Here is a 23752-nt window from a genome sequence, read left to right as displayed (position 1 = left end):
TCAATGTGTAATGAAGGAATTTGCAAGAAAATCATCTCCCATCTTATTACGAAGCTTAGTCTTTACATGACTCATAGCTAAGAAAGCTCGCTCAGTAGTAGCAGTTGAGACTGGAAGTGTCAAAACAAGTCTAACAAACCTATCAATAAGAGGATAAATAGTTGACTTCCTTGATTTCACTAAATATTGGCACAATTCAGAGATAGTTGATAATTTCTGCATTTCATAATCATGTTGAATATCAAGTTCAAAATGCTCTAATTAATATCTCAAATGTAATTTTTCTTGTTCTAAAAAATCTTCAGAATAAAACTTATTTGCAAGACTGCAAACATCATCAATTCTAAATGATCTGAAACCATCCCTTGGATCTAAAGAGGAGCTAAGAATAAGTAACTCCATCATATCTTCCTTAAACCTAACATTTAGTTCTTGCAATTGTGAGTCAATCGAGGCAATGAAAACATCAACTCGAAAAGAATGCTAAAATGTAATTGGGTCTCTTTGATTGCGAGTTCTACCTCGACCAGAATTATAATGAGCATTCATATTAGAGATATCAATTTCATGTTTCTCACAAAATAATTTCACACTTTCAAGCTATGAATCCCATCCACTTTCTCTTATTTTCTGAATCAACATTTTTGTTGTTGATACTAAGCACGCTGCATTCAGAATATCTTGAGACTTACGATGGAAGCCTTGGCAAAGGCCATCTGTGATCTCAAGTATTTCTTTCATAAGATGCAAAATAAACACAAATTCAAAAGAAGTGATAACATTATAAGCATAATCAGCATCTCCCCTTTGGCTATAAGTAGCCCCTTCAGCAATTATGGTTTTCAAGACCAAACAAGTCGCTTCAAACATAATGACTAAGCTTCTAACAAAGCTTAAGTGAGAACTCCATCGAGTATCACCAGCTTGTTTTATAATTCCAATTTGATTTTATCCTTTACTAGTCTCAAGCTCATGATTAGCAATCAATTTCTCAACTTCAACAATTTAGGCTGCTTGCAATTAATCATGCCTTTTAGAAGATGAAGTAACAACATTGGCAATAAGAGTTAATTTAGAGAAAAATTAATGAACTGAAATTACCTCTCTAGGTGTCATAACCAATGCTAATTGGAGCCTATGAGAGAAACAATGTATGTAATAGGCATATGGACATTCGCTCAAAAATAAGGCTTGTAGTCCAAACCATTTCCCACACATATTACTAGCTCCATCATAACCTTGACCTCGAATATTTTTTATACTCAAATTGTGCCGAGCAAGAACATCTGAAATTTCCTTTTTCAAAGTTAAAGCAGTAGTATCAAGGACATGAACTAGATCAAAAAAACGCTCTCGTACATAGCCATCTTTATCAACAAATCTCAACACAATGGCCATTTGCTCTTTTCTTGATTCATCACGAGCCTCATCAATAATAATGCAAAATTTTCCATCTCCAATCTCATCACGAATTGCATCTTGTACCTTATTAGATATGACATGTAAAATTTCCTTTTGAACTTTGGGTGAAATTTAAGATGCATTTTGAGGAGCATTTTCCAATACCACCGATTCCACCTTGTCATTATAGGAGCTTAAAAGTTTAATCAATTCAATGAAGTTGCCCCTATTTTTTGAATTGGAGCTTTCATCATGACCTCTCAAAGCACAAGCTTGGAATGTCAACCATTTAATAGCATCACATGAGACTTTTAACCTTAGATGGTTATTTTCAATTTTTTGACAAGATTTCTTTTCAATCACCCTCTCAATATGCTGATTTTGGTTCATAAGATCTCTAGACTTTTTCATTGTAACCTTATGTAATGAGTTAGGATCTTTTCCCACTTGACATAAGAAAGCACAGTTTTTCCTATCATTTACTTTTTCCCATGTATGGAATCCCTTAACTATAAATGCACAAGAACCGGGACGTCCAGAAGGCTTATTAAAAAGATAACAGAGAAGAAAAAAAGCTGCATCTTTAGTTGGAGAATATTCCAACAATTCAGGAAAGAGCTTAAACCATGAAGCTTGAAAGCGACGATGATTCTTATCAAAAGGATATTTAGACATAATAAATTGATAAGGTCCAGCTTTGATGTAAGCTCTTCGAATTTCATCTTATTGGTTGATAGGATAATCCCACATATTTGGACGTTTTCCAGGATCACGTTCTAAAAATGAGATATCAATTTCTTGTAATTCAATTCGAGGAGTTTTTGGTGGACGATTTTGAGAAATTGAATTCCCATGAAGAGTTGGCTCATGTTCAAGAATTGAACTAGAATTCTCCTTAAATGAGTTGTCACTTTCAATTGCAGTTGAAACGGTAGCTTCTAAATCTTGAAAACCCTTTTTTCATAAAAAATGCATCAATAGTTTTATTATCGCCCATGATGTTAGCTTGTTAATTTTATGGACCTGAATTTTTTTTAAAAAAAATTATTTGTTCATAGCTCACATATTTACATAGTTACAGAAATAATATTCTCAAATTTTGTTAATTTATTTGTAAGATCTTAACATCATAGCTTATATAAAAAAAAAAAAAAAAAAATCTTAACATTATATTTTGTAATTATATATGCACAAATACTTAAATATGTGAATATATATTTTAGGGAGCAAGAAAAATGACTTGAAAAAAAAATAACTCTAAAACAAGAAATTTATGGGGTCCAATACCCAATAAGCTTAACAAGATATGGGTGACTCAAAGTCTCACACTACTAATGTAACGCCCTCACTTTAAGTAGGCTGTGCATTCTACTGTTCCGGTGACTAACGTCTGTTCGGACAATCAGAATGTCTAGAACTACATTCAAATTAGAGTGAGGAGGCATAAATTGACTGAATAAAGACTAAAAAAATAAAGAAAAAAATAAAAGAAATGAATTTCAAATGAGTTAAACGAGCCGGGGTCACAACTATGGGTGACCTAATGGAAAGCGACTATGAAGATATTTGCCGACCCCAGATCCGTGAGAAGCCCTGAGAAATAGTTTTTAGGACTTAATTATAGGTTTATTGAAATATAAATGACATTAAAAATATCAAAGAAAATCTAGAAAAATTTAATTAATCAGTATAAACAGATATAACCCGGTAAGTCTAACGAAGGGCATTTTGGTCAATTCACCCTCAGTAATGAATTTTGACCTAAATGCCAAGTGAAATGAGAGAAAAAGAAGAAATAAGAAAAGAAAAAGAAAATTTTTTATGACATAAGTAATGACATCATTAAAATTTGTGACCAATAAAATGTTAATAAACAATTATAAAGGGATAAGAAGGGAGTAAAATGAGACAAAAAAAAAAACTGACTGAAATTTCAGCTCATCTTCCTCACTCTCTCTCCCTCATTTGGCCGGCCACCATTAGAGCTCAACTCTTCCATTTTCATCAAGCTTTGAGCTTGATTTCCCTAAGTTCCTTACTTCAAAACCCTAATTTACCTTCACCAAAATTTACCCCCACACCAAGAGGAAGCTTTTGATTATCATAAAGTGAAGAAAATCCAAGGTTTATACAAGTCAAGAATTGAACTACAAGACGTTAGTGCAATAATCACCCTATCTCTCTTCTTTAAGTGTTGTAAGCATGTTGAAACAAGTTAGTATGACATGAAAATTGAAGAAAATAACAAGTATATGAGGAACTAAATTTTTGGCACCAAGATGTTAAGAGGAAATTGATGTTCTTAATTGATATAAATTAGCTTAGTGATGTTGATTGATAAGTATATACACATTGGAAGTGAAATTGCAATTAGTTGTATGGTGTTGGGAATATTGAGTTAGGGTTTTGACCTAATTTGGTACTTTTGCATTATGGGTTAAAATTGAGCATGTTGAGATGAATTGTTGATCATTTGAAGTGCTATATATGCCAAATTGAAGTATGAGAGTTGGAGAAATTGAAATTGGGAGTGAAATTTTCTTGCAGGAAATTCGGACCTATGAGTCTAGTGTATTGTTTGAGGTATAACTGAAATTATGTGGCTCTAATTGGTATGAGGGCAATTGGAGGTGAAACTAGACCCATAACACTCCATTTTTTATGAAGAAACTCTGCCTAAATTCTGTCTATAAGTTGACCAATTTACTGTTCCAATCCGAATGTCCATACATTGAATCCAGGAAAATGACCAAATGAACAGTACATATTCATTTGGCCATAACTTCCTCTAGACAGGTCCACATGACCTGATTTTTGTGGCATTGGAAAGCTCAGACATAGGACTACAATTTTTTTGAAGAACACATAACCCAGAAATATCTCTAACTAAATCAAATTGCTAGTACAATTTAGATCAATAAAACTATCCAGAACAACACTGTCCAAAAATTTTGGATTAAAGCTCACCCAACCAGTTTTGGCAAAATGGCCATTACTTGGTCTATAAAAATTCAAATGCAATGAAACCAATGGCAAAATTTTTATAAGACATAGGTCTACAATATTGGTGTTTTGACCAAAACCCAGAACCCAAAGCAACTAGGTCAAATGGTTAGAAGAAATTAACACATCAAAATCTGAGTTTGACCAAATTACACTTGACCCCAGAATAGTGTTTATAGTATATCTTCCACTAGGAAACTCTAATTGGGATGAGCCATACTGATCTGGAACCCTAAGAAATAGGGCTCCAACTTTTTTTTAGACATTGTCCTCAAATTATGAACATAAGGACCCTAAAAGTTGAGTCAAACTTACTGACCTGAACTTGGACCCTGAAGACACAGGGTACCTAAGTCTAGGCCAGTGATTTGATCATAATTAATTCTAAAATACTTGAAAAATTGTAATTAAAATTTCTGAGTAACCATAAGACACAGGGTAACAATTTTTATGAGGGACACTAGGCCTAATTTTGGCTTTAACATATTTAATTAATTAGGTAAAGTGTAACTCTAAAATCTACCTATTTAAGGAACCAGAATTAGGAAATGAACCAGTTATGGTTATTTGACCATAACTTGAGTTCTAAAATTTCAAATGACATGATTCAAAAAACAAAGACAAGACATAGAGGAACAACTTCCATGAAGGAAGCGTAGCCAAATAAGGGCCACATCTTGACCAAATTGCTAGGTGAATCTAAGATACTAAATCTGGACCTTGAGAAAGGTTCCTAATATGATTTGGCATATGAGATGAAATAAATTACAATAACATGCTAAGCATGAAAATGATATGAATCAATGAAATTATAAGTATTAAATAATATTATTTTGCCCAGAGTACACCTAGAATCATTTATATATCTTGGATCATTGGTATACTAATTAAGGACAACAGATTACAGTACTGCCCACATAAATAATCATTGACAGACAACATATGGTAACCCATTAAATATACTACAAGGGATTTTAAAATAATTTTCGTTCATTTTTAAATTGGTGGGGTAAAATTTTTTTTCAGATATTAAAAACCTTTATTTAAAGTCTAAACATAAATCAAATTTTTAGATATTTAAAATCTCCGTAATTTTTACAAAAATTTCGGCAGAGTACCGTCTGTATTTTAAAAAAACAGTTCTTTAAAACCTGAAAATAAAGATACTCCCAATATTTTTCTCAATCACAACTCCATTATTCAATCTCATTTCACAAATCAACACAAGCAACTCAATACACAATTTAAATTAAATCAAACATTGAAACCTCTCATTAAGGTAACAAAATTAATATTTACATTCATGGGATCATAAAAAAATTTAATAGTGCCAAAACTTTATAAATACATAAAATCTCAAGATAACCTTATAATAATTTGTATTTCATTACAATCCAAAAATATATTACAAAAGAGTTGGTATAACTGCTCAAAGTAAATTTCATGCATATAATTACAGAATTACATCAAAAACTAAAGTACAAGGGTATACCTATGATATACCCGAAGATAGTCTCACTATGTCTTTCAGAAATCTTGCTCAGCTGCTTTATTATTTCTTTCACCTGCGACAGCATACAAAGCTATTGCTGAGTGGTGAACTCAGTGGTGCACAAACTAATAATTTAAAACTTAATACAAGTTATGCTTGATAATTCATAACAAATAAAAATTTAAAATTTCTAAATTCTTCAAAATTCATAATATTCAGAAATCAATATTTTCATTCATGCAAATTATTTATTTGAATAACATTTTAATCAAATAGTAACTATTTATCTACATTTCTTTTACTCGAAATAATATAAAAATATTTTGAATCACTTATAAATTATTTATTTCAACCACAATTTATCAAACTATGCATAATTTAAAGGACGTTGCCAACAATTCACACAGTTGAACCCATGACCCAAAATTCAAATAGATGCCGTGTTGTACACCACGATATTTCACACTCTCCCAATAATCGAGGCTAAAAGGGAGGAACAAATACTAGCTAGTATATATGAGTACTCATTCAAACTCTTCCCCAATTGGCAAGCCAGAGAGGAAGGAACTCGCCCCATCTAGTGGAAAAGATATCTCACTAGACAAGCTAATGAGAATTCACAATATATTTTGCCATGTCAACTGTGGTTTCAAATCATATTCAAAACAATTTCTATTTACAAAGTGTTTACAAATCATTAACATATTTAATCATCATAAATTCATACTCAAGGTTGGCAACACATCAAACTTAAAATTTACAATCCTTAAAATCATGCAATAAACCCTTAAATGCATAAGAAAATTTACATTTAATTTATACAATTTCATTCAACAAATTAAAATCCTCAATACAATAAAATTATAAATCATAAAATAAACTTGTTCAAATCAATTTAGAAGTGAAAAGTAACAAAATAGTTAGTTGTGCACAAACCTTATACGAGTCGCCTCTCGGCCTTGACTCGATAACTCAGGTTCTTTCCCAGTATTCTTTTCCACTGAAACACACAGTTTCACAGTGTTTCAATATCACCATTTATCATAACTTCAAAAACAAATTCAAATCTACTTATACCTAGCTTTAATATGCTAAACTTGACGTTCTTTAAAATTTGTATTTCGGAATTACTATTCATGATACTATTCAAGTTAATTTGTTGACTTTCTAAGGCTTAATAGGTATGGGAATTCCAACTTCACCCACATACCACATTTTGATAATTAAATTTGTTGGTTTTGGTTGTTTACTCAAATTCTAAGTCTTCTAGGCAAATTTATAAATTTTCAGTTTTGGTGTCTTATGTTGCACTGTTCCATTGGTCATTTTTCTGTTAGAATTTGGCAAAACTTTCTTCATAGAAAATATTCCCTATTGTCTTAACTTTATTCTCCTTTTTGAATCACTCCATTTATAGTTTTGTAGCTCAAGTTATAGCCATTTAAATCATGGCTGCCGGATTGGACTTAACCCAAATTTCTGAGCACCAAACTGATTCTGACAGTTTTAGGTTACCAACTTTGGGTGGGCAAATGACTTGGTTAAGAGCATAATTTGGATTTGTGTTCTGCATGAAAGTTTTAGGACTATATCTCAGCTGTCCACTGGTAAAATTTCATATCATTTAGACCTACCAAGCCCAAGTTATGGCCAAATGAATTGGTCATTTTTGTACAGGTCAGACTGCATAAATCCGGATTTGGTCAATTTGTTCACTAGGTTTTGGTCACTTTTTGGGCATGATTCCTAAATGAAAATTGTGTCATTTTGTGTCTATTTTCATTCCCAATTGGTCTCATACCAATTGGACTTGTAAATTTTCAGTTTTGATCCCTCAAATGGACCTTGATCCTGCTGCCTGCAGCATGATCTAAGTAACCCGAATTTGCAACCAACACTTCTAACATACTCCAATTGGTCTCAAATAACCATTTCTCACCTCAAACCAAGTCCAATACACCATTTAACACATTCTCACATTTTTTCTTCAATTTTTCACATGTTCAAAACCCTAACTACACCCAAAGTTCAACTTGATGCAATTTAAAGTGTGTATTTATGTTCTACACACCTAATTCACCTGAAATAACTATTCAAAACCATCAAAATCATTCATATCAAACATTAACCCTAGCTGGATGAATTTTCTATTTGGTCCCTCAACAATTATTTTGTTATGATTTTAAGTTACTTTCTAAGTTAATTAAACTAAGAACATAGAAATTGAACAAAAGAATTCAAATTTACATACTAACCTTTATTTGGTTTTCCAATCACTAATTTTCTTCCCTTTTTTCTTCTTTCTTGCTTCTTCAATCTCCTCTTCTAGTTGCCCAAACAAAGCATAATCATAATTTAGTAGAATTTTTGGGGGATTTATGGGGTTGATTCAAGCTTTGAAAGCTTGAATTTCATGGCCATGGAGGAAACTAAGGAGAAAAGAGAGAGAGAGGAGAGATGGATGTTTTTGTGTTTTGAAGAGGAAGAATGGATTTTCTTTTTTCTTTTTATTTTTGTCTTTTAATGTTATGGAAGACCATAAATCAAATTAAATAAATTTTTAATTATAGTATTTATGGCATCATGCATGATGTCATCTCTTTTTACTTTTTTCATTTTCTTTTTATTTTTCTATTTATTTTTTTTTATTAGTTCTTTAAGTTAATTTCTGATTCCGAAATTTTCTTTTCTCTGATTTTATTTGACAGTCAGGTCAAGAGTCAGCTCTCGGGGTCAGTTGACCAAATTGCCCCTAGCCAGTTCGACCCGGTTTGTAAATAATTCAATATTTCTTTCGGCTCCCTGATCTAATTATTTGACTGGCTTAACAATTCTTTTTCATGATTTTCTCTTTTCCACTGTGTTTGTAATAGTCCTAAGGACCGCGGCGTCACATTTTACGGTTCGAAATTTGAGTTTAAATCAACTTCGCAATCCTTCCCGAGAAGGTCACCCATCGCTGTGACTCTAGGCTCATTTAACTTCTTATATTCTATTTTTCTTATTTATACTTAACTAATTGACAATTACTAATTATTTGTGTTCAGGGCTTAACTAGGTGTCTTAGGCGTGGTTCTAATTCTCTTAGTTATCTGGACCAATACCGGTCACCGGAACTGTGACACCCCTTACCCGTCTACAGTATATCCGAGTAAGCTATGTCACACGGTGTACCGGAACACTCTATTTTATCTTAATTAATTTTTATCATAGTTTTGAATATAATTTATGAAATATAATTTATTTAAGCCATTTATCAAAATTATAATTTATTTGAGATTCCGATAATTTTATAGAAAATCCGGCAGAGTACTTGCTAAAAATGGAGAAAACAGTTCTTCGGAACCTGTGAAAAACACTTCCAATAATCATATTCAATCATTCTCAAACTCTAATATCAAAATCTCAATATTCTTCAATTTCATTTCTCAATCATTCATTTCTCATGGTACTCATATACATAAACAATGAATAAATACTCAAATTTTTCCATTCATAACCATAATTTTTCATTATTTACATGAACATCAAAATACATTACATAAGTTTCATTTACACAAAGGAAAATAAAAGTTAGTTACAAAATACCAAAATGAAGCCTAGTGTCCTACCAATGCACTGTAGATGGTGAGGTGACACAGACACTATGCAGAGCTGCAGGAGGTCTCACCCAATCTGTGGTCTACTGGGCTCTCGGTCAGTATCTCCAGAACCTACGCGTGGCAAAAGCAATGCGCTAAGCAATAATGCTTAGTGGTGCCAATAATAAAATAAAAAGAAATAACAGGAAGTAAACATGCAGTACATGTATCGATGACTTATTTGTTTTGTACTTGTTATATTCATTATTTCGTTAAATTTATCCACTTTCATTTTTTTTTTGTTGCCCAAGTAACCTATACTGGACGACTGGACTGGATAAACGGGTAAACTGGCACTGGGTATCTAGTACCTCGGGCCGTCACACCATCGGTCACATATGCATCTCCCGGTGTGCAGCGAGCGACTAATAAGTTGTAATGACAATAGGCACAAGGCCAAATATCAACACAATGTCGAATGGCTAAAAGCCATGAAATCACGAGAATGGCATAATGCCATGTGCGATCGCTAATCGAACCCTATTGGCATGCCAAACTATCCAAACCAATCTTGTTAGATATACTAGGGCATTTGATACTTTAGAATTCTTCAATTTTTGAATTTCAAGTTTTGATATTACTATTCACTTCATTAGTCAACAAAAATGTTGACTTTTGCATAGAAAATAGGTACATTGGTTTTGACACTCCCAACATACCACATTTTGCATTCAAAACTTGTTGACATTAATCACCAATACCATTTCTAAGCTTAAACTAAGGGAGCAGAATTTTTCAGTTTTCATACCTAAACTTTCTTTATTCCATTAGTTCTTTATTCTGATGAGAATTTGAGAAAATGATAAACATGAAAGTTGTTCCTTATTTTGTCTAGTTGAATTTCTTTTTTCGAATCACTCCATTTAGAGTTTTGTAGCTCCAGTTATGGTCCTTTAACCACAGCTGGCCGGATTGAAAAATTGCAGAATCGACCATATCTATAGTGCGATGAGCAGTGTTGCAACTGCCTTGTTGGATAGGTTCTGGTCATAATTTGGGGTAGGTTTCTTCATGAAAGTTGTTTGTCTATATCTTAACTTATTTCTGTAAACATTTCAGGTCAATTGGGCCATTCTACAATGAGTTATGGGCAAATGAACAATTACTGTTCATTTGGTCATTCTGCAGAATCTGGTTGCAGGACATCCGGATTGGGGCCAGTTTTTGGTCCACTTGCTTTGGTCTTTTGGCATGGTTTCTTCACCAAAATTGTGCCATTATATGTCTAGTTTCATGTCCAATTGGCCAAACACCAATTGAACCTACACAGCCAGAGTTATGGCAGTCCAAACAGGCTGGACTTACAACCTCACCTGCTGCCCTCACTAGGCAGCATACCAATTCATTTTGTAATACCCTAATTCACTTCAAATTATGGTCAACTTACCTCAAATGGTCACTAATTGACCATTAGAATGTTCACTCACCATTTCATGAGCAAAGTCCAAGTTTCACTCCAAAACCCTAACCCTAATTGACCAAGGCTCCAATTCATGCATCCCACTCCTAATTTGCTATACTAATCATATAATTTATAAGAGGCGCAGCAATATGTCACTTTAAACCAAAGATTTCTCCTAACCCTAACTCATGTCAAGGCTGCCAAAACTTCATGGAATATAACCATGCTTCATTTATTCAATTTTTGTCAAATTTTTAACTTAACTTAGCTCAAATTCATGATTAGAAAGATGTAAAAGCAAAAGTTATGGCACTAACCTCTTTGGTGATTTTCTAAGCTTGTTCACACCTCACTTTCTTCCACTTTCTTTTGTTTTCTTGGCTGCCAAACACTCTAGCAAGGTTGGGTGACAAATTTTAGTGAAGGGACCTAAGGGTTTTGGGGTGAGAAATCAAAGATTAAAGGTATGAGAGAATGAGAGTTATGGAGGAAGAAGGAGAAACTCACGGCTGGCTGAAGAAGAAGGGAAAACACCAGAATTTTTGGGTCCATTTTGTCTCTTCTAATTGTTTTAAGAAGGCTTGTTGAATGGTGATTGGTGGAGGATATGTAAATGACATCATGTGATGTCATTTTCCCTAATTTCCTTCATTTTTCTTTTCTTTTCTTTTCTACCAAATTTCAATTTAATTTCTAGCAATATTTATTCATATTTTATGTTATAATAATTATTTACTTAACTAGACAAGTCGGCCAAAAATCGCCTCTGAAGGCGAAATGACCAAAATGCCCTCCGTTTGGCTTAACGGGTCAAAATTGTCTGTACCGGTTGAAAAATTTTTCTAAATATTTTCTTGGCATTCTAATGCCATAGGAACCTCAATAACCCTTCTCTGGAGTCCCAAAAATTATTTTATGAATTTTCTCTCGGGTCTAGGGCTCCTAGTTGCGAGAACCGCAACTTCCCACTGGGTTACCCATCGCTTGGGCACCGACTCATTTGACTTAGTTGTATTTTATTTCTAAAATTTTTACTAAATTTTTCTTATTAATATTTGAGTTAATTATGGTCCCTCACTTTAGTTTAAATATTTTTCCGATCGTTCTAGCTGTCCGGACTGACACTGGTCACCGGAACAGTAGAATGTACGGAGTTGCTACAGGGAGGAGGGTGTTACAGGAACAGTAACATATACCAGGCTATGCAAATAGGGTTGTTACAATATATGTCTAAAATTATTGTTCTATTGGCTTTATGCCTACCCGATAGCCATAGTGCCTATTATTATTATTACTGGCTTATGCCTGCCCGCTGGCCTAGTGCCTGACATGACCGTTGTATACTAGATAGACATACGGATGTCTAACTAGTATACTCCTGTGTATCCAGTCTTTATAGTCTGTCATAGGTTACTTGGGCACAGATATGAGTAACACATCTTAAATTTAAATAAGTACATGAAGAGATCACTGTCATGGATTTAATAAGACTGAATATGAAATATATGAATAAAAAAATCTCGATAATCTGTTGGTTTTAAAGTTTTATAAATATGTAATTAATTTAAAATTTTAGTAAATTTTATATGGACAATTATTTCAATTATTGTTATTTCAAATTATTACATCACTAAGCAGAAATACTTAGCGCGTTAGTTTTTCCATCGCGTAGGTACAAGAGAGCACCAGCAATCGCAGCAGTAGTAGGAGAGTACAGATAGAGAGGATCAGATTTGCTACAGGGTCGGTGTCACCTCACCAATTCATTTTGTTTAGGGCTCATGTGTATTTAAATTTTGCATTTTGGATCATTGTACATAAGTAGAAGTTGTAAATCATGTTGAGATATGTAATTAAATTTTAGATTGTAAATAATTGTACATTATTGTATGTAATGTTATATGAATGAAATGAAAGTTTGTTTTTTTAAAATTGATATGAGTAATGAAAAGTGATGTGATGAAATGGGTATAAATTGTTATTAACAAGTAAATAAGGAAACCCGACATGCACTAATAAAACAGAGAAAACTCTATCTGGGTCTCCATAAAAATAAAATGGGATCAATAAGAAAAAATTTTTACACGTAAGATAATATAATTAAATTAATTTTGTACACGACAAGAAAGGACAAGGTGCTCCGGCACTGAATATTGCACGCCTTGCTCGGCTACACTGTAGACAGGTAAGGGGTGTTACAACCAATAACCTAAATAAAATGCTTTAATTCTTCTTTCTATTGTTTCATCCAATGGCAATGTCACTATATATCCAAACCACCCTTACCATGACAAAAGTCTTTTTTTTTATTATTGTTTTCTACTTCCCTACCCATTATATAAATCCTTATCAATAATGATCTGGTAAATGCTATTTCAACAAGGGATCACTACTCACAAGTACAAAAAATTAAAAAAATCATCAAAAATTATTTTTATTTTATGGGTTCTACTTAAAAGGATGTTCTAAGTGTTAATGTTAAAAGCAAGAAATCAAAAAATCCAAGAGGAGTACTAAAATGGGTATTAATTCTAAAAATATCAAATCAAGAGGAAAGATAAATTGGGAATAATAACTGACTCTAGTTGGCTATGAACCATAGAGCATTAGAATTGAATTGGTGGGGCATGAATTGTTCACCTTCTTCAAAATCTTCTTCTTTCCTTTGGCAGCAAGTCCTTCTAACAACCAGATAGATGTTTCTTCCTTTATACTCAAGTTATGAGAGGCTAATGGGCTGCTGAACAATATTTATAATGGTTTGTAATTTATGAGTAATGGGCTAGCTCTTACAGAGTATAAATTGATAATGGGCTGATTTTTTGAGCTCAGCTTAGAGGGGGCAATTGAGGCCAAGAGGCATAGTGTTAAGGAGAAATTTTTTGAGTTAGGGGGGGGGGGGGGGGGGCAAAGGCCCCGGCCTGTCAACCCCAACCCACCCTTACCAATGGCTCCATTTTCTATTGTTTCATCCAATGGCAATGTCACTATATACCCAAACCACCCTTACCATGACAAAAGTCTTTTTTTTTTATTATTGTTTTCTACTTCCCTACCCATTATATAAATCCTTATCAATAATGATCTGGTAAATGTTATTTCAACAAGGGATCACTATTCACAAGTACAAAAAATTAAAAAAAACATCAAAAATTATTTTTATTTTATGGGTTCTACTTAAAAGGATGTTCTAAGTGTTAATGTTAAAAGCAAGAAATCAAAAAATCCAAGAGGAGTACTAAAATGGGTATTAATTCTAAAAATATCAAATCAAGAGGAAAGATAAATTGGGAATAATAACTTACTCTAGTTGGCTATGAACCATAGAGCATTAGAGTTGGAATGGTGGGGCATGGATTGTTCACCTTCTTCAAAATCTTCTTCTTTCCTTTGGCAGCAAGTCCTTCTGACAACCAGATAGATGTTTCTTCCTTTATACTCAAGTTATGAGAGGCTAATGAGCTGCTGAACAATGTTTATAATGGTTTGTAATTTATGAGTAATGGGCTAGCTCTTACAGAGTGTAAATTGATAATGGGCTGATTTTTTGAGCTCAGCTTAGAGGGAGCAATTGAGGCTAAGAGGCATAGTGTTAAGGAGAAATTTTTTGAGTTAGGGGGGGGGGGCAATGGCCCTTGCCTGTCAACCCCAACCCCACCCCCCACCACAAATTCCACCACTGTTATGCCCCTTCTAGGTTTGAGGTGGCCTTCTTCCCCCCTTACTTAGAGAGTAAGTCTCTCCCTTCCTACCTCCAGGCAAGGTTGTAAATAGATTTAAGATGGTAATTTTGCATGCAGATCGAGCTTGAATGGTGAGAGATAATGGTTGATTTGCTAGTTTTAGTTTTAAAGAACTCTTAACTGTGATATGTGCTTGGGTTCTTTCTAGGATATCAACTCTAAGAAAGGGTGCAATCTAGTTTAGCATTTGAATGGTTATCTCTGGTATTACATGCCAGCCAACTCTGTTTTGGTCGCTGACCCTTACAGGCTACAAGAGATTGAGAATGCCTGGTGAACTCTGCTGTTCAGCATTCTCATGGGTCACTGACCGTCTCTGAGCTTCATGGATCAAGGTTCCCTTTTATTGTTTTGGATATTTGATGTTTTTTTATTCTTGCAAGGTTTATTGGGTTCTCTAAAGGCCATCTTTCCTTAGCCTTTCAAAGGGCGGAGATTAACATGCAGTACTATTTCAACGGCGACATCTCCCTACTTATCTATAGTAGTTACGGTTTGTTTTGTGATGGGCCTTGGGTCCCTTGATAAGTTAATCTAACTGCTTTAGAGGCCTTATTTTCTTGTTCTTTTTCGATGATTTTGGGCTGCTTAGTAAAAAGCTTATTTTAACTCTAGGTTGTATTTCATCAACCATTCGATTAAAAAAAAAAATCAATCACACTAATTTGGGTTTCATGAGGGGACCATCATTGTGAACAAAGGTCATGATGAGCAGTCACCATTAGAGTTCAAAATTGATGAAGATATTTATAGTTTGGTAATGCATCATTTGGATGCTTTTCATTCGTGTGTTTGCATCTATTCATTATATTGATAGATTTCTCACAAATATTTTCAAGATATGTTCTTAAATTTTAACACATTTTTTTATATATTTTTTCCACTTTTCATGTATTGCATTCTGATTATATATTTTATTAACAATGAACACTATATAATTTTAATTATAGTTACTAGAATTTGTGTGATACTCTGTGTGATACTCCCCTATTACTGGATATCTTGATTTTATTACCTTATTTTTATACACATATACATCTATATTTATTATAAATTTCAAATGTGAATAGAAATTTAAAATCAATAAATTAAATGACTAAATTTTATTTAAAAAATAATTTATTTAAAAAAATAAAGTAATATTTCATAATTTTATATTATTACAATTTAAAGAATTAAAAAACCATGCACAACGCACGGCTAAATGTCTAATTTTTAATAAATCGTTTGTGCATGAATTGTATTCAGATTTTTATTTTGAGTATTTTTTAGAAGAGATGCAACCAATTTTCAATAAAATTTTATAGACTTTTAATGAAATATTATCATTGAAATTTAATCTAGAAATAAATAGTAAGATAAAATCAAGCATAGGATATTAGTCTTCTTAATCCAGAGATAAATAGCTGGGTTTCCTAAATGGTTGCCTGGGAGGGGAATGGAGAAGTGGACAAGTAGACTAGGGTTAATAAGAAAAGGGTATTTTTGACTTTTCACATTACGCTAATAGTGAAAATTGAGAGAAAAAAACAAAAATCAATTAGCAGAAGAATTCACTGCAAGAAAACATGCTATTAGCGACGCAAATAATTTAATTTAGACTTTTAAGTGTTGCGACACTATACCTCTACATAGTAACATTAACTTGGCAACGTATTTTCTATAAGCATCACCAATTTGGCTATTTATGAAAATAGGAGAACCAAATTGTTAAATATGCTCTAAAGCAGAGGCTAAATAGTAGTTTATCCCAAGAATTTCACCTCTACCGGACATGCATCACCAAGATTAGACGACTGAACTACTTCTAAAGAACTACAGACGTGTGAAAGGAAAGCCCTTGATTGAAGTGTCTAGCTTACACAAGATAAATATAACAAGGAATTAATGCATTAAAAGGACATGTACTGTAAGTTTCTCTCTTTATTTCAGGTATTGTGTAATTGGAAGCTTTGTTAGCTTCCGTATCATAATTTTGCAGTGAAAATTCTACTCAACTTGCTATGCTTGCCCATTGGAAAGAAGAAAATATCTTGCTTGTATATACTTGATCATTGCACAGAAAAAGACATACAAGAACTGGTTCCTATCCGCATCCCTTATTTTCTGTACACAAGCATGTCAAACAATTTGGCTTTGAACTGGCTTATGCTTACTCAAACACTTGCAGTTCGCTCGGTTGTCAATGAGAGTCTGCATAAAACAAAGAACCGTGAGCGAAGAAGGAGACAAATTTTTTCCATATTGCTATTTTTCTTTTCTTTTCTTCAATACCTTGTATTGCTTCTGAAGATCTTTGATGTACCCAACAGCCAAATCTAACATGTCCGCCGTGTTTGCTTGCTGCCAAGAAGAAAAATAAACATCATGAGTTTTCAAAGCTGATGGTTTTGAGGCTAAGAGTGTTAAGTATGAAGAAATTCTACCTTGTCCATGTTTGGAACAAGCTCTTGTAGTTTCTTCATTCTTTCACTGATCCGGGTTCTTCTCACCTAGAAAAAAAATTGCAGAACGTAGCCTCTTAACAGTCTCGCTTGACCTCATTAGATCAACCAATATAAACTACAGCACTATACAGTTGAAAACCAATGATGTTCACAGATTAAGCATAAGCCCAAGACTATCACTGCAGTGACATGTTACAGACATTCATTGTTTGATTGATAGATGCTATTTTCAAAACAGAACATACATGATATAAGATAAAGAAACTCACTCTTTCTGCAATACTTCGTGGATGAGTGGCACATCCGCGCTTTGCCCTAATTTTGCAAGGAACAGAATCTTGGAAATGGAGGAACTTTTCCACGGCAACCATATCCACTGTTGCCTTTGGCAAACTCAAGTTGTTTGATAATACATGAACGCCATTTCCAAGCTCTCCATTCTAATTTTATATAATCATTCAGATTAGAGTTTGAACAATCAAAATAGATAACTTCACACCTAATGTACGAATTGGTACCTGAATGTTAGAAAATAGCTTTCCATTATCATCCGGATCTCTTTTCATGCCATTAAAATTTTCTGGAAAATGTAAATCATTCCAAGATCCATATGGGTACCCAGTACTGTTATAAAATCGACTGTCACAGTTGCTATTTCCAAGCTTTCCACTGTCAAGGCTGGCTGCATCAATGCTTTCACTCTCAATTTCTGATATCTGCAACAACATGCCCAAGGAAGAAGGTACTCTTGCTGGGAAGCTAAGTTGGCTCTTCAGTCTTAGACTTGCTTCTCCATTAGTACCTTTCACCCCAGCATAGTTCCCCATACCTTTCATGGTGGCATAGCCTGCAATATACTGAGAGATCTTCAATATTTCCTTCTACCTTCTTATCTTTAATAAGGCAGCTGCTATTATATTTCTGAAATTTTCTTACTCATTTTTTTTAATGTTGTCAACGCTGTGGTGTCAAAGGAAAAGGAACATTTTTGAAGATTTATCAAGTGTAACAGAAGCTTTTCAATTGATAGTATTGTTTAAACATCTTATTTCCCTAGATTGAAAGTTCTGCACCATTCATTGCAGTTCTAATCATCATAAACATCTCTAAAAGTAAAGTTTTTATTTTTCTTTTTCCCCTTGAATTTCTTCATCTTTCACTGCTTAGTTCTATTGCTTAAACACATCCATAGAAAACAAATTTTCAAATTTTAAGAATGTAGTGAATCACCAATGCCACTTTCTAAAGAAATGAGCTTCTCAGAACAATTTCTCTCACACACATATCACAAGAAAACAAGCAAATTTTAAAGTATAACCAATGCTACGTATCCACGAGATAAAAAATTTTCAAGCATAATAAAACTTTAAAAAATATCACATAGTGAGCTAAAAGGGATTCATTTAAAAATAAAAGCAACAAAAAATACCATTTTGAACGAAGAGGTTCCCAAAAAGTCCAGCAGGGGAGCTATTTTGTCTAGCAAGATTTGAATCAACCATTTTGGCTTGCTCATGATGACCCATTGTCATTGAACCAATCAAACCATAAGAGCTATCCATAGCTGTAGAAGTGGTGGCTGAACTTTGTCTTGGGTAATGAGGAGGCAAACCAGAGTAACACTGTGGCGAATTTGCATAATTGAGACGTGCCTCTCTCACTCTCACTGCAGATTTATCCTCGAGTTCTTGGAAACTCAAATCAGAATCATTGGTAACTCCATTGTCATTGAAATTTGCAAGAAGTGAGCTTGGAGCTGAGCGGAACCGCAATAACCCAGAACAGGATTGGTTGTTCTGTTGATGATAACTATGATTGCTACTCGTATCCATGAAGAAAATGCTCTGTTTTGCTCTGTTTTACTTTGTTTCTTTTCTAAAACCATAAGCTCAAATCAAAAGATTGGATGCTAGGGAACTATTACACAAACCTTAATACCAATTTATTTCCTGGGAAATTCTGGGAATAATTTGCATCACTTTCTCAATAGAAGAAAATTTTTCTTTCAGCTTATTTTTTAAGCAGAGTAAGATAAGATCTTGAAGAGGAAGCAACCCAACAAAAAGTTCAAGAACTTTTGAGGAAGCATATAAAGATTAATCTAAAATGAAAACCCAAGGAATAAGATACTGAAAGTCGTAAATAAATGGAACTTAGAGACTTTGTTCTTCTGCATAGAAAGATTGCAGCAATGGAAAAGATTGAAAAAGAAGTGATTTTGAGAAAACAAAGTGATTTTGAGAAAACAGAGTACCAGCAGAGGATAAACAAGAACGTCAGATTTGCTTTTAAAAGCACCGAAAGCAAGGAAGATCTTGAAGCTTAAAGATGGTAAGGAGAGAGAAAAGAAGCAAACATGGATCTTCTTTCTTTTGTGCAAAGATACTGCCAACAAGAAAGTACAAAGACCAATCAATCTGACCTCTCCCCGCTCCACCTAAGTATTGTGTCTTTCCATTGTTGTACGAAAATGCCCTTTGTTGTTTTGCAAAAGAGTAAATAATTATTAAATTTATTTATTTTAATAATTAAATATATATTTTTACTCTAAATTTTATTTTAAAAATTTTATAATACTTCTAAATTTCAAAATGCTTCATAGTATATTTTTATTTTTATTTTTATGCGTATACAAATATATTAGTAAAAAGGGCAAATTACGAGACAACTCTAATATATTTTTAGCGTATACAAATTATTTTATAATTTAAAAAACAATAAAGAGGAAGCAAAAAAAAAAAGGAAAGTAATATATATGTGAGGTCAGATTGAAACGGAGAATCAAAATGATGTTAGACGGCGTTAAACCTCGGGAATAGTATCCCCCCAGACCCAGATGTGCCTCCCGAATCGATGCCTGGGATAAGCATAACAATCAACAAATAGAAGAGGCAAACTATTGGCCAGTTAAATGAGTTGACATCACCGTTAGATCATTTTAGCACCCGATTCGTGCCGCAATCGATTCTCACCGTCGCTTTCATCTTCCCCATTGAGATATCACGGGCGCCGTCTTTTCCATTTCATTAATACCTCTGCTTTCTTCATATTTACAACTTTACCTGTTTTTTTTTTTTTTTAATATTATTATCAAACTAAAGAATTTTCAAAGGATGACATTATTAAGAATAATTCCTAATCTTGAAATGAATCAATTTATTCCCATGTCAAATAAGCATAGAACCTTGAACAAAGTTTGATGATTCTTTTGATGAAGATAGATTTGCATTTCAAAATAATTATGTCAATAAATTACATTTTATTTTGTTAAATAATTATTTATTTTTTTATTTAAAAAAAATTAAATTAATATTAATGGATATTTAGTATGAGTATTTCGATACTCTTATACCTTAATTGAGATCGAATATTTAATCTTTATAGGTAAAAATGATTTTTTTTTATTGGGGAAAATTTTAATTTAAATATGAAATATTTTTTTTTTTAAATATGTATAACATAACTAAAAAGAAAAACAATTTTATGCATTTTTTTTATATATTCTTTTTATTTTGGCATAAGTTTAAAGGAAATTTAACAATACTATGATAGAATTTCACTAATTGAAAGTAGAGTACAAAGTGAAGTTAAAAATTTAACATATTATATTTTATGAATAAATAAAATTAATTATTTATATAAAAATAATACAAAAAAATTTGGAAAACCCAATAATGTAGAGCATGAAAATTGGCTAATAGATGATTTGCGTGCATTGCTTTTTAACTCTATAATTTTTTTATAAGTCATTAGATAGCCTCTAAATTTAAATATATATAAAAGAAAGCATCAGCATCTTATATAGTACTATTTTCTGAAAAACAAAATAACTTATCAATAAAATATATAATTAATAATTTCATTAAAAGAGAAAAATATAATAAAATTATACACTCAAGATTTACTAACAAGAACATATTTAAGGATTTATTCACTCAAGATATATCAATAATAATAAATTTAAAGAGATATTTTTGGAATTTGCAATGAATATAAATGTGAAAATTATTTTTTAAAAAAATAAAAATAAAGGGAGAAATGCTACTTGTTAAAATACTCACCGATAATTAGGGTTGTGCAAACGGTCGGTTCGGTTCTGAACCGAACCAAACCGATAAAACTGAAAATCGAAAATAAAAAATTTTAAAAACCAAACCGAATCAATTGATAAGAAAAAATCGAACCGAATCGAACCGATAAATATCAGTTTGGTTCGATTTTAAACCGATCAAATCAAAATTTATAAAATTTTATATTTTTAACATTAAATCTAAATAATGAAAACATAAAAACAAAAAAAATTAGAAATCAAAACTCAAAAATCTTAAGGTTCGGTTGGATTTTCTTTGATTTTGGTTCGGTTCGATTCAATTCAGTTCGATTTTTTTTTATTTCCTATATATATTAATAATTTCGGTTCGGTTCGATTTTCTTAATTTTTTCATGAAAATAATCGAACCGAACCGATTAAATGAAATTATTAAAATTATAAACCGAACCGAACCAATTGAATTTTAAAATCGAACTGATTGAACCGAATTCAATCGATTCGGTTCGATTTTTCGATTTAAACCGAAAACTGCTCTCCCCTACCGATAATCATCCAAGGAAAAAAATAAAGGGGGCAAAGAGAGAGAAGGTGGAAAATAATAAGAAAAATAAAGAAAAAGTGGGATTTCTAGGGAGAAGTCATGCATACCTCTCTATAATTTCCTACATTTTAATGAGATGTTGTTTATGTTTCTAATGTTGGTTAAATCATGACTGAATCTAAACACATGGTCATTCTTAAAAGAAGAAAACAAAAATCCATGATATAAAGTTGAATGAACACAAGCATCCTCACATGTAAACCAACAAAGTCAAAATAAAAATAATAGCGAAAAAAACAAGACAAAAGGCTTCACATTGAAAGCTTTAAACAGAGGGTGTGGAGGGAAACAATGGCACGTGAGGTGGCTATTGCTTCAATGGTTGTGCTCCTATTTTTATATTCATCTTTTGTAAACTCAATGCCCTTTTTTGGCTTTTTATCATTAAAAAAAAAATGGTAAGGAGAAAGGCCTTTAATTCAAGCAAAGATCTATAGGGAGTGTGTTGTGTGGTGCAAGTGCAAATTTGAGGTGGGAATGACTCCTCTCATCCCATTTCAAAGAAACTCAAAGTTGAGTTGGGGCTTTTCCATCAAGGAGCAAATTAAGGCGAAATTTTCCGTGGGAGTGTTTTTTTATTTATTTTATTTTAATTTATTAATATATAATATAATTTTATTTATTAAAAAATAAAATAAATTGAAATATAAGTTTTAAACATTATTTTAATAATATATTTATATTTTTTTCTAAAGTTATCATATTTAAATATATAAATATAAAGAAATAAATTATTTTTAATAAAAATAATAATATGTTATTATGCATAGTGAGTTACGGAGATTCAAAGTAGAGAAAAAGTTTTTCATTCTCGCCCGACACAAATTGAGATTAAGATAAAGTTAAAATAGTTAATCAGATTTAAGATAAATCAGATCAGATCCTAAAACTTTTGTCATCCCGTTTTGATTCTCTCATTGCCATAATAATCTCTAATTTGAATATAAAGCCTAACCCTCACAAATTTCAAATGTTAAATTAGATTATGTAATTTGAGTAAAATTCAAGTGTTTGTAGATTTTTATTCATTTTCGGTTTGATTTTGCTAACTAATTTTGATTTTTAATTTCAGTTCAATTTAATTTTAATTTCTATTTTTTTAATTTTGATTGTAATTTAATATGATTTTATTTTTTTAATTTTAATTCAATTTCAGTTAAATTTAATTTCAATTTTATTTTTCAATTCTAATGAACTTCAGTTAAACAAAAGGGATTCAAATACAATTTAAATGAATTAATTTCTCATAATTTTTTTTAATATTAAATTCTAAATGTACTTAAATCAAAAAAATTTGAGGACTTAAATAGTTCATAATAAAAATTTGAATTAATAGACAAAACATGAAAAATTTAAGGGCTAATCATTGATATCCATTAATTCACTGCCCCAAGCCCTTAATAAAAAATTGTTTGCACATATAAGATGGCCTTTCCACATCTTAGCCTTAGCCGAAAGAGATTTTTTTAAGTGTCGATAGGTTTTAACGTTTAGAAACTTCTGGAACAATTTTTTTTTTTAAATATAATTTTTGATATTTTTCAAAAATTTCTTAAGATCTTCTTTTTCCAACTTACTAAATTAATAGTTAATAAAATTTTCCCTTAAAAATCTCTAATTATTTAAAAAAAAAAAAAACTTCTTTCTTCTAAAATATTAAAAATATGTGCTAATATATGTAACTATTGATAGTTTTAATTTATATATCTTTTAATTTTAATATTTAAAAATAATATAATATTTTAAATTTTTATTAATTATTATATATTTTATTATTTTTACCTCTAAATTTTTTAATAAAAATCTTGTAATAAAAATATTTAAAATATCTCTCTATATATAATAAGTATAAATAAATAAATATATGTTAATATATTATAATTTATCTTATAATAATAACTACTTATTATAGTATTAAGAGAGTTGGGAATTAATTACTTAATTATAATTTAAAGTAATTAAATAATTAAT

At 31.8% G+C, this 23752-nt stretch overlaps 2 protein-coding genes across 3 annotated transcripts; both read right to left on the bottom strand.

Moving 5' to 3' along the window:
- Positions 1-2076, bottom strand: LOC110636288 (uncharacterized). Its single transcript, XM_058147759.1, has 3 exons — positions 1567-2076; positions 1102-1485; positions 1-216 (listed from the first exon to the last, which is right to left on the bottom strand). Exons 1-3 carry the CDS (start codon positions 2074-2076, stop codon positions 1-3), a joined length of 1110 nt encoding a protein of 369 aa, XP_058003742.1.
- A 14511-nt stretch (positions 2077-16587) lies between these two features.
- On the bottom strand, positions 16588-19517 carry LOC110636282 (transcription factor bHLH130). Of its 2 annotated transcripts, XM_021785929.2 has the most exons (6): positions 18559-19513; positions 17648-17976; positions 17399-17569; positions 17109-17174; positions 16957-17025; positions 16588-16875 (listed from the first exon to the last, which is right to left on the bottom strand). In XM_021785929.2, exons 1-6 carry the CDS (start codon positions 18959-18961, stop codon positions 16804-16806), a joined length of 1110 nt encoding a protein of 369 aa, XP_021641621.2. In that variant the 5' UTR covers positions 18962-19513; the 3' UTR covers positions 16588-16803. The 2 variants fall into 2 exon arrangements, with proteins under 2 accessions (XP_021641621.2, XP_021641622.2); XM_021785930.2 differs by lacking the exon at positions 17399-17569 and having other exon boundaries at positions 18559-19517.
- Positions 19518-23752: the final 4235 nt, after the last annotated feature.

This window comes from Hevea brasiliensis, chromosome 5 (genome assembly GCF_030052815.1).
Source record: "Hevea brasiliensis isolate MT/VB/25A 57/8 chromosome 5, ASM3005281v1, whole genome shotgun sequence".
Lineage (NCBI taxonomy): Eukaryota > Viridiplantae > Streptophyta > Magnoliopsida > Malpighiales > Euphorbiaceae > Hevea > Hevea brasiliensis.
This window is presented reverse-complemented; position numbering and strand designations above follow the sequence as displayed.

Coding starts and splice junctions, on each gene's coding strand:
- LOC110636288 (XM_058147759.1), bottom strand. CDS start 2,076: ATGTCTAAATATCCTTTTGATAAGAATCATCGTCGCTTTCAAGCTTCA. Junction 1,486..1,566: donor ATGACAAGGTGGAATCGGTG/GTATTGGAAAAT, acceptor ATATCTAATAAG/GTACAAGATGCAATTCGTGA. Junction 217..1,101: donor TGGTTATGACACCTAGAGAG/GTAATTTCAGTT, acceptor TATGAAATGCAG/AAATTATCAACTATCTCTGA.
- LOC110636282 (XM_021785929.2), bottom strand. CDS start 18,961: ATGGATACGAGTAGCAATCATAGTTATCATCAACAGAACAACCAATCC. Junction 17,570..17,647: donor AGCTATTTTCTAACATTCAG/GTACCAATTCGT, acceptor ATATAAAATTAG/AATGGAGAGCTTGGAAATGG. Junction 17,175..17,398: donor CACGAAGTATTGCAGAAAGA/GTGAGTTTCTTT, acceptor TTTTTTTTCTAG/GTGAGAAGAACCCGGATCAG.